At 45.1% G+C, this 18,151-nt stretch overlaps 1 protein-coding gene across 6 annotated transcripts in view; it reads right to left on the bottom strand.

Annotated features, from left to right (window-relative positions):
* Positions 1–9,642, bottom strand: part of pacs2 (phosphofurin acidic cluster sorting protein 2) — a 220,422-nt gene extending 210,780 nt beyond the window's left edge. For 5 of the 6 annotated variants that reach the window (XM_078406219.1, XM_078406221.1, XM_078406222.1 and 2 more), the window contains exon 1: positions 9,407–9,642. In XM_078406219.1, the coding sequence (XP_078262345.1) occupies positions 9,407–9,522 (116 nt within the window). In that variant the 5' untranslated portion in view covers positions 9,523–9,642. Of the gene's footprint in view, positions 1–8,970; positions 9,083–9,406 lie in introns of those variants that run through there. The other variant, XM_078406224.1, reaches the window with a different exon arrangement.
* Between the last annotated feature and the right edge of the window lie 8,509 nt (positions 9,643–18,151).

Raw genomic sequence — 18,151 nt, 5'->3', positions numbered from 1 at the left:
AACTCCTATTCTCTGAAACCTGTCCACCTCTGAAACATGAATGTTGCTACTTTGATATGATCTCAGTCTAGTGATTTCAAATAGCCCAGATACCAAGATGCTCATGGTAGAGACTAAATTGCTTTTGTTCATAACTATCCAGGATTCTGATACAAAGTGAGCACATGTGAACAGAATTGCACACCACTGTGATTTCACTATAGTTAAAATATACAATGGATTCAATGTCCAAATTCACATATGAAAAACAGCCAATCAGGGAAGAAACCTTCATCACCTTTGGAATTCATGCTTTACACAATTGTTCACCAGATTGATCCCTGGGATGGCAGGACTTTCATATGAAGAAAGACTGGATAGACGAGGCTTATACTCGCTGGAATTTAGAAGACTGAGGGGGGATCTTATTGAAACATATAAAATTCTTAAGGGGTTGGAGAGGCTAGATGCGGGAAGATTGTTCCCGATGTTGTGGAAGTCCAGAACCAGGGGTCACAGCTTAAGGATAAGGGGGAAGTCTTTTAGGACCGAGATGAGAAACCATTTCTTCACACAGAGAGTGGTGAGTCTGTGGAATTCTCTGCCACAGAAGGTAATTGAGGCCAGTTCATTGGCTATATTTAAGGGGGAGTTAGATGTGGCCCTTGTGGCTAAAGGGATCAGGGGGTATGGAGGGAAGGCAGGTACAGGTTACTGAGCTGGATGATCAGCCATGATTATATTGAATGGCGGTGCAGGCTCGAAGGGCCGAATGGGCTACTTCTGCACCTATTTTCTATGTTTTTATGTTCTCATGAGATAAGGAAGCGTGCATGAATTTCCAACGTGATTTAAGAGAACACTGCAAGGACCGTAAAATTTCAGCAGAGGAAGAAATGCACACCAAACAGGGCAGAAAGAGGGGAGATTTAATTGGCGTAAGAAAATAAACAGGATGGACCTTTGCAGAGGGGGCAGAGCATTAAACGAACTGGTAGAAGAATTAAGAGAGTTTGTTTTACTCAAATGGAGATAGGATTCTGGAACCCCCCCATTCAAATATACTTGCTTTGCGCACTTTTAGATTGGAAGTTGGAAGGTAAGATTAGGCTCAATAGCTCTTGTTCATTCAAGATGGATACAGGCCGAATGGCTTCCTTCTGCTTCGCAAATGTTCCACAATTCATTATAATTCCACAACCTTATCATTCATAAGGTGGGGTCTCTTATCTCATCCCTCAACACCAGCAAGGGACTGCAGAACATCTTAACAGAAGGGTGTTGTGTTCCTCAGCATAGACTTTGGAAGATAATCACTTTTAAAAAGTGTGAAGAGGTTGTCAGTGGAAAGGAAACCATGTTGTGTACTGGATAATAGCCTGTGTACAAGGAATGTATGTATCCAAGTACAAAATGTTCCATACCAGTACAGTTTATTGAAAGGCAGAAAGGGTTCAATTATTCTACAAAATAGGCAAGAGCTTTCGGTACTCAAATACTATGAAACTTCAAGTCTTGGCTGCAAGTATTTCGGAAGTAGTTCCAAATAACTATATTTTCAAAAGATGCCAATTGCAGAACAGCACCTATTATAATATTTACTCTACCAGCTGCTAATTGGCACAAGGATTTGTTGTGGATAAAGTGCAATGTACTTCCTCTGAACTCATGTTGCTGCCAAATGTATTCATCATGACTACCCCAGAGTTTATTTAGAAGGCTATAAATTTTATGATACAACAATTTCAATTCTTAACTAACCAAGGTCATGAGCAGTAACCCTGGATCAGTGGTGTTAACTTTCAGTCTCGAGGGAAAAATCAAATTACAGGTGCCATCTTTAAAAAGCAACAATTAATCAAAGCTCTGACTGTCCTCTCTGAAACAGAAGATCATGTGGCATTCAAACGCAAGCTGGTCAATACTTATCACACTCAAAAATAGTTACCTGATTAGTTAAGCCTTTTTCAGGGATGGTGCTAATCTGCAAATTGGCTGCTACCATAAAAGTACTCCTTAGGAAAGTACTGAATTGCCTGCAGAGCACTTTGTGGTTGGGAAAAGTACAATAAACCACAGGGTTCTTTTTCATTTTGGCTCCTCATTTTAATTTTTTGTTGTTTCGGCTATAGGAAGCATAAAAGTTTAATGTTAGCAATAGATTGTACTTTGGGTCTTTGTTCCATATATTCTGCATTTCTGAGTCTCAGACCAGGTTTCAGGTCCTAAGTGGTAAAATATTACAGATATTGCTAACTTAATAATAAACTCCAAAACTGATGGTAGAGACAAAAAGCACATATTCCGTTTAAACTAAAAAGAACCCTGGAAAAAGGTCATGCAATTTGTTCTAACTAATCATTGATTGAAGCAAGGTCATCTTACCATCAATAAAGTTAAAAGCACATGTGGCCTTTCATTGAATATGTCGTCTTTCATCAAATGCAATAGTAAATGGATAGATTATTTTCCTGGCAATTATTTTTACAAAAGAATGGATAGGTTTGAGTGGGAATTACAGAAGGCAGCATAATGGCCAAAGGTTGCAATAAAAACAGTAATGTTTGAACTATTGAGCAAGTCAGGCAGTATCTGTGGAAAGAGAAATAGTCTCAAACCCAGTTGCTGCCTTACAGCGCTTGCAGCACCTGAAACCCGGGTACGATCCAGACTACGGGTGCTGTCTGTACGGAGTTTGTACGTTCTTCCTGTGACCACGCGGGTTTTCTCCGAGGTCTTCAGTTTCCTCCCACACTCCAAAGACGTACAGGTATGTAGGTTAATTGGCTTGGTGTATGTCTAAATTGTCCCTAGTGTGTGTAGGGTAGTGTTAATGTGCGGGGATCACTGGTCGGCATGAACTCGGTGGGCCGAAGGGCCCGTTTCCAGGCTGTATCTCTAATCTAAAACTAAACCCTTCATCGGAACTGGGAGAGAGGAAACAAGTTAGTTTTCAGTAGCAGAGAATGTTGGGATGGATAAAACAAAGGCTTTACATGGTAATTAAATTGTAGATTATGCATCTTTATCTTTGTAATGTGTTGCAATGTGTAATGCTGCAAAATATACCTTACATGCCATACTGTACAAATAGAGAAACAAAACCAGGGCAAATGATGACACACAAAAACGGCAGATATGATATTGAGGGAAGGAAAGAGAAAGTTACCTAAAGTTGGAGATTTGTTTCAAAAGCCAAAGGCTGGAACAAACCTAGACAGATGAGATGCTGTTGCTCAAACTTGCATCGGCCCTTGGTGTAACAGTGCATGAGGCGACAGACAAATGAACCCGAGCGAGCATGGAATGGTGAAAAAGTGGCAGGTTGGTGACACACTGATGGCACCAGAGTCAAAATACAATGGAGACTGGCACTATTTCTAAGACACTTTCAGTTGTAATGTTAAACCAATGTCCCATCTGTCCTCTCAGGTGGGTGTAAAAGGCACAATCTGAAGTACAACAAGGAATTTATGTCCTCATTTAACATCACTATAATGTGATCTTATTGTGAATTGCGAAACGTTGCTACATGCAAATTGGCTGATGTGTTTTCCCACAGTACAAAAGTGCCGAAAGTTCAAAACGAATTCTTCTGCTGTGTACCACTTGAGCAAACCGTGAGATTATTATTTAAATGCAAGTCCCTCCATTTACCAGAATTATTGGATTACTTCTAGATACTGCTCATGAGAACTAAAGACTCTTAAAATTCTCTGCTGTGTTTGTTAGATTATGAAAACAGATCACATAATTTGAAGAGAAACATCCACCTGCCCCCCAAAAAAAGGAAATGATGTGCTAAAGCTTTACAAACTAAAAACAATTCTTTGGTGAACTCTGTACTAATGCCATCTAAAAAACAAAAACAATAAAATTACGGTTACCCTAGCTGTTGGCTTCCCTATATTGTACATACTGTGAATCCTGTCTTTGCAATAATTTAAATCAATTTTAAAACTCTGAGCTGCAATTATTTGGGATTTAATCATTGAGGGGGTGTCAAGACCAAAATTTCTCTCATTTAGCAAATTTAGCAGTAAAAAAAACAGAAATATGCCATTCAGCTCTGAATCTAATCTGCCATTCAGTTAGATCATGGTTGCTCTGCACCACTCAATTTACTCAAGTAAGGTCCATACCCAACACAAGTCTAATAACCTCAATATCTAGAGCGACATGGAATAAAAATTCCCCTACTGAATCAAAAATAGCTCGACAGAGACTGCAAGCAACTGAATAAAAAGCTTTACCTGGGAACTATATTCACTAAATATGATGGTTCTATAAAAAGTTGCAAGCTTTAGTTTATTCATTATGGAATTGGACAAACTGTGTTCAATGCAAGTGTTTATTAATGGCACTGCAAGAATTACCTGATTTTCAGACAACTGCAATACTATTACAAAAGCAAAACAAAATAAGTGCCTGACAAAATAATATGCATTTGAGCAAAAGAACATCCAGTTTTGAAACTTTGAACCATCAAATCAATTCAGCAATGCCTCTGAATTGTCAGACTAGATTATTCATTCAAGCTGTAGACCATGGCCTGAAAACAAAAGGGTTCAAAATGTCACAGAATATATTCAAATTTTAAAACAAGTATTCACTGTGCATATTAGTTGTCAGACACTAATTCATATTTTTTTACTGCTGGGTACTAATTTTTGAATACAAGAGGGAAGCATCTCATCCATGTTCTTTCATTGATTCATAAAGCAAACTTAATTACATTTAAAATAAAACACAAGACCAATTGCAGCTTAATGCAGATCCCAGTATTTTAGCTGCTGCGCCTTGGTTCTTGGTCCTCCAAAATATTCCAAATGGAATTTAAACTGGAGGTGGCGGCTGGACCAGATGGAACAGTGTAGGGCTATAGTTGCAATTCTGTTGGAGAGAAATCCACACTGCTCCATTTTGTTTCCTTTATGAATCAATGAAAGAACATGGATGAGATGCTTTCCTCGTGTATTCAAAAATTAGTGCCCAGCAGTAAAAATTTACAAATTACAAATTGCTTGATGAGGAGCAAATTTCAAGCAAATTTACAAATTTACAAATTTACAAATTTACAATCCCGGAGTTACAAATTTACAAATTAGCTTGAATCTAGTCTGACCAGAGGGATTGCTGAATTGCTTAAGGTGCCATCTTTAAGCAATCCATGTTTATTCAGCCGATCATAGATCATAGATCTCAGCGTTTGAATGCCTATCTGTCTCTCAATAAAATACAAATTCTGAAGTCATAGCATTTCCTATTTGACCAGAACTGGTTTATGCATGAAGTGGTTCTCCACTTGCCCACAAATGCAATATTATTTCCCCACGATGTATTAAAGAATGTGAAAACTTCACCGCTCTGCCATATAAAACCATGACAATAGAAATATAGCCACTGCATTTCTGAACATGCGCTGCAAAGAAATTTGCAATTATTGCTCAGTTTATTACTGAAATCTTAAGCTTCTTTCTTGGAGCAACCTCAAATTAAACTTGATTAAAGTTTAGTTTGAGTAATAGAGTCATACCACACAGAAACCGTCCTTCAGCCCAACTTGTCCATGCCAAACAAGATGCCATCTCTGTTCCATATACCAACCACCCTCTGTGAGAAACTTTTGCTCCTATCAAATCTTTTGCCTCTCACCTTAAACCTACGTGATCTGGTTCTTGATTCCCCTACTCTGGGTAAAAGACTCTGAGCATTCACCCCATCTATTCCCTTCATGATTGTATGCACCTCTGTAAGATCACCCTCATCCTCCTGTGCTAAGGAATCCTTTCAAATGATTGTCAAACACCTTTCCTACAGCAGGTGACCAAACTGAACAATACTCTAAATGCAGCCTCGCCAGCATGTTGTACAACTGTAATAACGATACAACTTCTATACTCAATAACCTGACTGATGAAGGCCAATGTACCGAAAGCCTTTCTTGACCACCCTATCTACTTGTGATGCCATTTATGTGCCTGTTTGCCTAGATCTCTTCTTTCTACAACACTCCCCAGGCCCTACCATATGCTGTGCAAGTCGTGCCCTCGTTTGACACTCTAAATTGCAACACCTCACACTTATCCGCATTTCACACCATTACATATTCCTCAGCCCACTCTCCACGTTGATCAAGATCCTGCTGTAATTTTTGAACAATCATCACTATCTACGGTACCATCCATGTTAATGATCCCTGAAAACTTACTATTCATACCTAGTACATTTGTATCTTGCAATCAAGATGCAACCTTTTTCATAAATCTAAACATAAATGGCAGCTCAACAACATCACAAACTGAGCCTCATTTACTTTGGACATAATACTTAGAATGAAGAATTTCTCACTAATCACTGCAATCAGAGCTACATTCCTTACCAACGTTACTTTACAAAACGATCAAAATTTCTCAGTGAGACAGCCCCCAGAATCAGCTAGTATTGATAAGCAGATGCCTCAACATGTTTTATCTGGAAAGGCCAGGTAGGATCTCTTGGACTAGCTGCGGGGTGTTTGGATGTCTCTGCCATCACTGACACGTCTTGTTAGTCACTGTAGACTTTTCCTGTTGGAATCGGCCTGGATGTTTACCGATATCTGATGATTCCCTCACTTGGACAAACCAGAAATACATTTGATTGCAATGCCCCAACACTTGCTGTGAAAGAGAAATCATTACGGTATGATACTGAAGAGCAACCAATGTCTGTGGGGATCAATACCAGGCATGGAGTCTATTTCTGAAGAGATAATTGGCAGAAAGAAATTGTGAAAACCCCATAGTTTGCAATCTACCGGGCAGATTCTTCAAAATACAGATGTGCAAAAACCATCTACTTATTTACTTTGCATTTTACAACACCAGACAAGGTTGCACTCCATTCAAAGTTTCTTCTTTTTGGCAGATGCATGCACATGTTTTCATAGTTAATCCTACTTTTACCTGCCATAAATCATACTAGGTTAATTCTCGGAATGGCGGGACTGTCGTATGTTGAAAGACTGGAGCGGCTAGGCTTGTATACACTGGAATTTAGAAGGATGAGAGGGGATCTTATTGAAAGATATAAGATTATTAAGGGGTTGGACGCGTTGGAGGAAAGACTTTTTCAGTCAGAGAGTTGTAAATCTGTGGAATTCACTGCCTCGGAAGGCAGTGGAGGCCAAGTCTCTGAATGCATTCAAGAGGGAACTAGATAGAGCTCTTAAGGATAGCGGAGTCAGGGGGTATGGGGAGACGGCAGGAACGGGGTACTGATTGAGAATGATCAGCCATGATCACATTGAATGGTGGTGCTGGCTCGAAGGGCCGAATGGCCTACTCCTGCACCTATTGTCTATTGCCTATAGTCTATAAGAAGGTTCCTAGGATTCGAGGGCCTGAGCTAGTGGAAGAGATTAGGATAGGACTTTAATCCTTGAAGCGTAAGAGGTTAAGGGCTAATCTTAGAAAAGATTACAAAATCATGAAAAGAATAGATAGGGTTAGTGTATATTTTATTTTTCCTAGGATAGGGGAAATCTAGATTACCTTCCTAAATGTTTAGGTTTAAGATGAAAAGGAAAGATTTGATAGAAACCTGAAGGCTAACTTTTTCACACAGGTGTATGGAATGCTTTACCAGAGAAAGTGGTTGAGGCAGGTACAATAACAGCACTGAAAAGAAACATTTGGACAGGTTCATGTTTAGGAAAGGTTTAGAGGAACATGGGCTAAAAACAGGTGGGACTAGCTTAGATGAACCACCTTGGTGGATATGGACAACTTGGGCCAAAGGGACTGTTTCCATGCTGGCTGACTCAATGACTCGAGCACTGTATTTCTCCAATATGGCGGCACGGTAGCGCAGCGGTAGAGTTGCTGCTTTACAGCGAATGCAGCGCCGGAGACTCAGGTTCGATCCTGACTACGGGTGCTGCACTGTAAGGAGTTTGTACGTTCTCCCCGTGACCTGCGTGGGTTTTCTCCGAGATCTTCGGTTTCCTCCCACACTCCAAAGACGTACAGGGTATGTAGGTTAATTGGCTGGGTAAATGTAAAAAATTGTCCCTAGTAGGTGTAGGATAGTGTTAATGCACGGGGATCGCTGGGCGGCACGGACTTGGAGGGCCGAAAAGGCCTGTTTCCGGCTGTATATATATGATATGATATGATATGATATTAAAAGTAACTAGAGATCTCCGAAAGTTATAATGAGTAATTGTCCCCTCTAAATATATCTAAATAGAGGGATTTTGAAATCACATACCATTTATTATTTATTAGATCTGTGCATAAAATGGTTCTCAATTATTCTCAATGGTTCTCAAGATTATACACTACAGTTCAATACGCTGTACTTTGCCAAACCAAAATGTCAACCATTTGGCTGCCAGTAAATATGTTACTCAATTGCTTCTACGGTTGGGTTGTGGGGGGAAGGAGGGACGGGTTGCGGAGGGAGAAAGAAGAAAAGCTTAAGTAGTCAATGAAACCACGAGCGGAGATTGTTCACATACTCTCCCTTCAGCACTTCTTGCTCCAGTTGTCCATAGGTCAAGTTTGCACTTCATCCCTGTAACTAACATGCCAGAATAGCCCTTTGCGCTTCTTAACTGTGACTAACATGCTAAATAGCCCTTTGGAAAGAAAGCAAACTGTTACTAAATAATTAACCAACCGAAAGTAACAAAATCTGTTATTGTACAACAATTACAGGTTACAGGCATTCCAAAACTATTGTCTAATACACAAGAAAAAATAGTGCCAAGGTCCATTTAATACAACATTGTAAGACAGTGCTTTTTAAAGTATATTTCAAAAGTTTTTAAATCTTCCGCATTGTTATAAAGCCGCAACGATCAGGAGGTTAGTGGCTCATTCTTCTTTACAATTGTTTTTAAATACCGGAACATTGAGTGGATATCCCCAGCCAATGCCGGGTTTAGGCATTCATTTAAATCTGTGTGCTGTAGCAAATTACAAGCTTCCCAGCTGCAGATCATACCTCTGTTAAAACACAAAACTTTTCAAACAATGAAGATTTGCGAAGAACGTGCATGAAAAAAACATTCGTGTATCAATTCCAATTGTGGAAACACCACATCGCGCCGTGTCCCTCCTCTCGCTTGTATCACTACCAAGCAGATCTGTTACCCCTATACCTTGGCAGTCCCCTCTTTACGCCGGCTATGCCTCACCTCCCTGCCAGGCAGGGCTTGCCACCTTGTGCCAACTGGTCGCACCCTGCCCTAATTCTGCACCTCTTCCTAATGCTACACCAGCCCTGCGGGAAATGATCCTGCCACACTCACTCACTGCTCCAGTCTTTAACGATGCACACAAGCATTGCAGCCCCAGCTGCAGCCCAGCCCAGTGCCAGCTTTAACCCGCGGGCGCTCTGCCAGCCAGCCAGCCGTGCCCACACGGCGTTTACCCTGTACCTGGGTATGCAGCTGGACGAGGAGCCGTCTATCTCCCAGGTGGCAAAGAGGTTCATAGGCACGGGTTTGTTGAGGCCGGACGAGCCGGTAAAGCTGAGTCTCCCTTTCTCGGCCATGCTGAGTGAGTGAATGAGTCCGTCAGTCAGTCAGCGGTCGGTGTGCATGCTACGCCTGGTACCGCTATCCGAGCAAGAGCCTTCCCCCCCTCAAGCCGCTCCCGACTCGTCCGCTGCGGCGCCGGGCAACCCACCGGATGCGCATCACCGGGCGGGGGGCGGGGCACAGAGAGGATGGGAGGAGCGGGGAGGGGAGGGGAGGGGAGGGGGCGAGATGCGGGTCGCGCGCAACAGCCACGCGCGCATCCCCGACTTCGCCGCCGCTAGTGCCAGCCCCGACCCCCCACACCCGCATCCCCCCCAACACCCCACACACTCGCGATCCTCCCTCCCCCCCACACCCGCGATCCTCCCTCCCCCCCCACACCCGCGATCCTCCCCCCACACTCGCGACCCTCCCACCCCCCATACTCGCGACCCTCCCTTCCCCCCATACTCGCGACCCTCCCTCCCACCCCCCATACTCGCGACCCTCCCACACCCCGCGACCCTCCCCCCCCATACTCGCGATCCTCCCTCCCACCCCCCCATACTCGCGACCCTCCCACCCCACCCCCCCAATACTCGCAACCCCTCCCATACTCGCGACCCCCCTCGCGCGCCGCTGCCGTTAGCACTAGTCCCGCCCCCTCGCGTGCCGGGCCTGACGCTGGAAGACCGTTAACGGCCAGCGGAGCCCATTGCGCGGCCCGGGGGGGAGGGGAGGGGAGGGGTTGGGGTTGAGTGGGACCCGCCAGCGACCACCTCACCCCACGACTTCCCAACTTCACCCGCAGGGCGGAGCAATCCCCCCCAATGTCCTGAGACCTTATACCTCCAATCCCACCCGAGAGATATCAGCCCACCCCACCCCACCCCCGCGGACCGCACGGCGCACTATGGCCGGAGCGCTGCCCGGAGGCAGAGGCCATTCCATGGGGTAAGAGTTCGGCGTGTCGGAAGGAACTGCAGTTGCTGGTTCACACCGAAGATAGCCACAAAATGCTGGAGTAACTCAGCGGGTCAGAGACAGCATCTGTGGGTGGGGTGGTAAGAGCATAATCCCGGGGGTTCAGTGGGCAGTCCTGGGGTTCAGAACACGGCCCTGGGTCAAACGTCGAACAGCGTGGTCCAGGGCCGGGGGTTAAGAGCACAGGTGGAGGGGGGGGGGGGGGTGGGTTAGAGCGCAGTGCCGTGGTTAAGGGCGCAATCCTGGAGTTCAGAGCACAGTCCTAGTGGGTAAACGTGCAGTTCAGGGTAAGAGCGCAATGGGTTCTGCTGGCCGTTAACGGGATGGGATCAAGAGAAACCCACTGCAACCAATTATGGGGAACCGCTTTCATGTCAATTTCTTAAATGCATGAGCATCTTTCTTTCTCATGCCCATAATATCTAACTTTCTCACAAAGGTGTGGTGTGACAATCACAATGACTTTCAGGGAGCAGTGAAGAATGATATCCAGGTGAAATATATTGATGTTGCTTGTCGGGCTCTTGGACTAATAGGCAAGTATGTCACCGAACCGTGGACGAGATTGATTGAGAGCGACATCAATCCTCCATCTGAATCCTCTCTTGGAACATGCTTGCTCCAAACTGAAAGAATGGAGCAGAGACCCCACCTGTCTCATGACAGGGACAGCTCATCTGTTGTTTCACCAGGTTCCAATCAGGAAAGATGATGTCTTCATCAAGCTAGTAACATCCGTTTTCGATAAAGATACAGCACAACGTCTGAAAGTCCTGCTGACAAGCATCCAAGAGGATTGCACATGCCAGCTTGCAGACCAGCTATCTGGAGGAATCCACTACCAACCATCAGAGGAACTTCTTGAGAAAGCAGAGTTGTGCACGGGAAACAATGTCAGTGGAGAACGAGTGTTCGGTCAGTTTGACCATGAACTAAGAAGAACTCCAAATTCAAAGGTAACGTACGGGGAGGCTAAAATAATGCATCAAAATAATGACACTGAGCCGTGGTTGGCTAACCTGTATGATCAAGAGAATCTACTGGAAAGGGCAAGAGGAGAGTCTAGGAGAGCTGTGAAAGAAGACAGGCAAAGAGAGAGAGAAATAGAACAGGAAAAACGACAGCACCTCATTCAAAAAAAAGAAGAGTGGGAAAGGAAGACAGAAGGTCAGCAGGAGTGCATAGAGGCAATGCTGGAGGAGTTACCACAACTAGGTGGACCGCTGTGGTAAATTACTGTAAACAGACTACCAACTTGAGTTAAGTTTCAGACTTTTTAGTTCTCTTTTTTTTTTAAATTGTAGAGTTTGTTTCATTAAATAGATTACATTTAGTAGTTAATTGTCTTTGTCCTTCTTTCACACACATTACAGCACACATTATTATATATGCAACATGCACACAGTGTACATGTCGTATAGTATGGCAGAGGAGTTGAACCTTTACTTTGGATCTGTTCACTAAGGAAGATACAAAACAACCTCCCAGATGTTCTAGTGGCCAGAGACCCTAGGGTGACGGAGGAATTGAAGGAAGTTCACATTAGGCAGGAAATGGTGTTGGGTAGACTGATGGGACTGAAGGCTGATAAATCCCCAGGGCCTGATGGTCTGCATCCCAGGGTACTTAAGGAGGCGGCTCTAGAAATTGTGGACTCATTGGTGATCATTTTCAAATGTTCTATAGATTCAGGGTCCGTTCCTGTGGATTGGAGGGTAGCTAATGTTATCCCACTTTTTAAGAAAGGAAGGAGAGAGAAAACGGGAAATTATAGACCAGTTAGTCTGACATCAGTGGTGGGGAAGATGCTGGAGTCAATTATAAAAGACAAAATTGCAGAGCATTTGGATAGCAGTAATAGGATCGTTCCGAGTCAGCATGGATTTACGATGGGGAAATCATGCTTGACTAATCTGGAACTTTTTGAGGATGTAACTAGGAAAATTGACAGGGGAGAGCTGGTGGATGTGGTGTACCTCGACTTTCAGAAAGCCTTCGACAAGGTCCCACATAGAAGATTAGTGGGCAAAATTAGAGCACATTGTATAGGGGGTAGGGTACTGACATGGATAGAAAATTGGTTGGCAGAGAGAAAGCAAAGAGTGGGGATAAATGGGTCCCTTTCAGAATGGCAGGCAGTGACTAGTGGGGTACCGCAAGGCTCGGTGCTGGGACTGCAGTTATTTACAATATACATTAATGACTTGGATTAAAAGTACCATTAGCAAATTTGCAGATGATACAAAGCTGGGTGGTAGTGTGAACTGTGAGGAAGATGCTATGGGTTGCAGGATGATTTGGACAGGTTGTGTGAGTGGGTGGATGCATGGCAGATGCAGTTTAATGTGGATAAGTGTGAGGTTATCCACTTTGGTGGTAAGAATAGGAAGGCAGATTATTATCTGAATGGTGTCAAAGTTAGGAAACGGGGACGTATAACGAGATCTGGGTGTCCTAGTGCATCAGTCACTGAAAGGAAGCATGCAGGTACAGCAGGCAGTGAAGAAAGCCAATGTGGAATGTTGGCCTTCATAACAAGAGGAGTTGAGTATTGGAGCAAATAGGTCCTTCTGCAGTTGTACCCTAGTGGGCCCTAGTGAGACCGCACTTGGAGTACTGTGTGCAGTTTTGGTCTCCAAATTTGAGGAAGGATATTCTTGCTATTGAGGGCGTGCAGCGTAGGTTTACTAGGTTAATTCCCGGAATGGGGAGAAACAGGGTACTGATTGGGAATGATCAGCCATGATCACATTGAATAGTGGTGCTGGCTCGAAGGGCCGAATGGCCTACTCCTGCAAATATTGTCTACTTGCGGAATCACAATTTTGCCATTTGGCGTTGTCATGGAAACTGGTCATATTTCGCTACGACTTTGATTTATCATTATCTCTGGAAGGAAGTGGTATTATACCATGATCTATGGCTCAAATGAAAGCAGTGAGTTAGCTCTCATTGATATATTTTCATTGTATTTAATTAATGCATGAAAAAAAATGCAAGTGCCTACCGGGGAGCAAGTGTGCAATCCTCGGGGATAAGAGCGCAGTCCCAGGGAGCAAGTGTGCAATCCTCGGGGGTAAGAGCGCAGTCCCGGGGAGCAAGTGTGCAATCCTCGGGTAAGAGCGCAGACCCGAGGAGCAAGTGTGCAATCCTCGGGGGTAAGAGCGCAGTCCCAGGGAGCAAGTGTGCAATCCTCGGGGGTAAGAGTGCAGTCCCAGGCACAAGAGCATCATCCTAGGGTTAGGGACGCAGTCCCGGGGATAAGAGGGCAGTCCTGAGGTGTCGGGGTGCAGTCTGGGGGATTGGGGGTTCAGGGTGCATTTCCGAGTGGTAGAGTGTATTCGCAGAGAAGAGTGTAGTCTGTAGAAAAGAGTATAGTCCTCTGGAAGTGCACTGCCCCAGAGGGATAGGGCTCAGTCCCAGGGAGAAGAGCGTAATCCTGGGGGGGGGGGGGGGGGGGGGCATTACAGTCCTGGGGGAAGAATGCAGCTCAATGGAAAAAGCGCTAAGAAGTCCTGCGGGTTTTGGGGGAAGAGTGCAGTACAGATGGAATACAGGTCAAGGTGAGGAGTAGAGTTCTACAGGAGGGCAGCACTGCCAGAAATGCAAATTTTCAGCAGAGATGTCAAGATGAAGCATTGTCTGCACACTCCAAAGAAGATAAGATTTTCATCTGCTGGTTACTTGGCAAGCACAATCATTAAAATAGATTATCTTGTCGTTACACTGTATCATATTTGTTTTTGCTCTAAACTGGCGACTTTTCCTACAGTGCAACGATGACTGCACTTCAAAATTATCTCTACTGAGAAACTCATTGGGATATCCTGAGAGATCATGAAACTTTACATAAATCCATGTCTCTTTCAGCTCAGCCATGCCAACCAAGTAAGATCCTGATTTTTATCATTATAAATGAACCCGATAATAGGAAGTGGTGACATCTTGGAAGAAAGGTGCTTGATTAACTGGGTTCAAGATGATCTGAGATCTAGAAATACCAAACTTTGGAGCCAATAAACTTAGGAAATGAAGGTACAGAATTGATTGTTATTGGAATGTTTGCTAAGATAGCTGTAGAAGTCATTGAAAAATATAATGCTGAGCTTGGTAGGAAAAAAAAATCCTTGATTTATTAACTGCTAAACCAGTAGGATTTATTTGTTCTGAGTGGGTTAAACAATAAGAAAAAGATAACGTGAAGACATTCCACCAATCCTGCATGGAGAAATATGCAAATACATTACCAGAAGTCAGTAAATGGAACTGAGACATCTGAAAATAGCATAGATAGACTTTATAATTTATAAATTATTTAAAAATGATACTCAATTGCCCCCAAGCACCTGAATTACCATGGATTCAAAGACTACAGACCAGGTGCTAGTAAGTGGGACATGTGAATGGGTATAATGTACCTCTGTGTTATAGCAGTTCGGGTAACAGAAATGTACCCCTATGGAATACTCAAATCACCACCAAAAAACTGGCAATACAGAATAAATGTTCACTCTTACAAAATGTATGTGAAAAAAAAAAAATGTACAGATGCTCCCCGATTGATGTATGTGTTACATCCCGCCGTCCCTTGCGGAATTCAGTTATGTAAGTCGGAAACAAGTTCTACTGTGCACATTTAAATTTACCATTTGATGTGGCGACCACATGCTGCATGGCGGCAGACGCCTTCAAAAAGGCAGCTGAGAAGCCGGGCACTGGAGCCCAGCGGGTTGTAGCAGGAGCCTCGTAGGTTAGAACCGGGCCTCACGGGTCGGAACAGTAGCCTCACGGGTTGACGAGCCTCGCGCAAGGGCGGAGCCTAAGGCCAACGGAATCCGCTGTTAGGGCCTGGTTCGACGCTTCGGAGGCGTCAGAAAGTGACCTGGTGGCGATCATGGTGGTCAGTGTGGCGGTCGATGGCGCCGGTCGCCAAGGTCGATCGTTGAGGTTGGACGTCGAGGATGGGTCACATGGGATTCAGAGGACGCGCCGCCGAGAATAATGGGGGGGGGGGGAAGAACAATAGAGGACCTGTTGAGGGGACCGCCGTGTGGGGAAGGGAGAACCAGGGTGGACCTGGCGCGGGATAATTTCCAACATTGGCGACAATTGGATACCTCACATGTGACAATAAAGTATTCAATACAACATGGAAGCCCCAACGTGGAGACCATGTGGGAGCATCCATAAGAACAATTGACTGGCTTGCGGAAACGGCTGCATACTACAGCAGTAGCGCGCTGCTGGAGAAAATCAAGCTCAGGCAGCATCTCTGGAGAACATGGATAGGTGACGTTTCAGGTCGAGACTTCAGACAGATTATTGGGGGTAGAAGAAAGCTGGAAAACGGCAAAAGAAGGACAAAGAGTACAGGTAATAAGTTGCCACAGGAGAGGTGCATTTGACACAGTGACCACGTGGGAACTCAGACGCAGAGATCACATGCTGCGCGGCGGCAGACGCCTCCCAGGAGGCCGCTGAGATGCTGGGCAACGGTGCTTCGTGGGTCGGAATGTCGCCTCGCAGGTCGGAGGGGCGTCTCGGAGGAGGTGGGCACAGGGGTCGAAGAGGGTGCTGAATGTCGAGGTCGATCGTTGAGCCCGACGGTCGTGGATGGGCCTTGTGGGAGTCCAAGATCGTGCTGCCGGGAATAACAGAAGGACCACTGTAAGGGGGGAGGAAGAACAATACAGGACAAAAAATGCAGATGCTGGTTTCAATCGAAGGTAGACACAAAATGCTGGAGTAACTCAGCGGGTCGTTTCGGATCGAGACCCTTTTCCAGACTGATCCGTCTGAAGAAGGGTCTCGACCTGAAACGTCACCCATTCCTTCTCTCCCGTGACGCTGCCTGACCCGCTGAGTTACTCCAGCATTTTGTATCTACCAAAGAACAATACAGGATCTGGCGTGAGAAATTTTGTAACTTTGTCGGCGCCCTTTATGTGGCATCTATTACATACCTTGGGTATGCAAGCAAAGAATTTCACTGTGACTTGTCACATGGGACAAATTCCATTCAATTCAACAAGGGAGCCCTGACGTGCAGACCATGTGAGAGCTCCAATGCGGAGACCATGTGGGAGCATCCGTGAGAACAGCTGACTGGTTTGCCGAAACGGCCGCATGCGATAGCAGTGGCTCACTGCTACCAAGCCTACCAGGTCCGCAATTCGGAAGTAAAGCAGTGAGTTTACAAAAATTGCTTATGTAGTGCAAATTTACGTAAGTTGCCGATTAACTTTGCAAATTAAATCCTAGAATATAGAAACAAAGAACTGCAGATGCTGGTTCATACACAAAAGGACTCAGTACTGGAGTAAATCAAGGTCAGGCAGCATCTCTGGAGAACATGGAGAGGTGATGTTTCAGGTCAAGACCCTTCTTCAGACTGATTGTAGGGGATAGAAGAAACCTGGAAAACGGGAGAGGCAGGACAAAATGTGCAGGTCATAGGTCGACACAGGAGAAGTGCATTTGACATAGACCATGTGGGAACTCAGACGCGGAGACCACAAGCTGCGCGGTGGCAGTCGCCTCCCAGGAGGCCTTTGGGAGTCATGTGGGCCACGTGGGAGTCGGACGCGCTGCTGGGAACAATGGAGGGGCAGCCGTGAGGGGAGAGGAGGGGGCAAGGAAAACAAGGGAGAACCTGGCGCAGGAAACTTTTAACTTTATCGGTGCCCTTTACGTGGCGACTTCCTTGTCTATGCAAGCAAAGAATTTCACTGTGACTTGTCACATGTGACAATAGAGTATTCAATTCAATTCAACGAGGGAGCCCCGACGTGGAGACCATGTTGGAGCTCCCAGGCAGAGACTATGTGGGAGCTCCATTGCGGAGACCACGTGGGAGCAGCTGATTCGTTTGTGGAAACGGCCGCATGCAACAGCGGGTAGCGCACTGCTACCAAGACTATTAGGTCCACAATTTGGAAGTAAAGCAGTGAGCTTAAAAATATTGCTTATGATGTGCAAGTCGCCTGTTACGTTTCCAAATTAAATCTTAGAATTTTGAAACAAAGAACTGCAGATGCTCATCGGAGTAGCCCGCGACCGATGGAGTCCACGGCCAGGGCCTGGGTCGACGCCACGGAGATGTCAGGGGGTGACCCGGTGACGATCATGGAGGAGGTCGGTGCGGCGGTCGATGAGGGCACCGGTTGCCGAGGTCTATCGTTGAGGCCAGTGGTCGAGGACGGGCCATGTGGGAGTCAGAGCTCGCGCTGCCGGGAACAATGGAGGGACTGCCGTAAGGGGGGAGAGGACAGGGAGAACAAGGGTGGACCTGGCGCAGGATACTTGTATCTTTGTCGGCGCCCTTTATGTGGTGACTATTGCATTTCTTGGATATGCATGTAAAGAATTTCACTGTGACTTGTCACATGTGACAATAAAGTATTCAATTCAACATGCGAGCCCCGACGCGGAGACCATGTTGGAGTTCCCAGGCAGAGACCATGTGGGAGCATCCATGAAAACACTTGACGGGTTTGCGGAAATGCCCGCATGCGACAGCGGTAATGCACTGCTAGCAACACTACCAGGTCCGCAATTTGGAAGTAAAGTAGTGACCTTACGATAAAATGCTTATGTAGCACAAATTTACATGTCGCCAATTAAGTTTCCAAATTAAATCCTAGAATAAAGAAACAAAGAACTGCAGATGCTGGTTAATAC

The sequence above is a fragment of the Rhinoraja longicauda genome, chromosome 10, assembly GCF_053455715.1.
Source record: "Rhinoraja longicauda isolate Sanriku21f chromosome 10, sRhiLon1.1, whole genome shotgun sequence".
In the NCBI taxonomy this organism is placed as follows: domain Eukaryota; kingdom Metazoa; phylum Chordata; class Chondrichthyes; order Rajiformes; family Arhynchobatidae; genus Rhinoraja; species Rhinoraja longicauda.
Note: the sequence above shows the minus strand (reverse complement) of the source record. Positions and strands in the feature narration are given on the sequence as shown.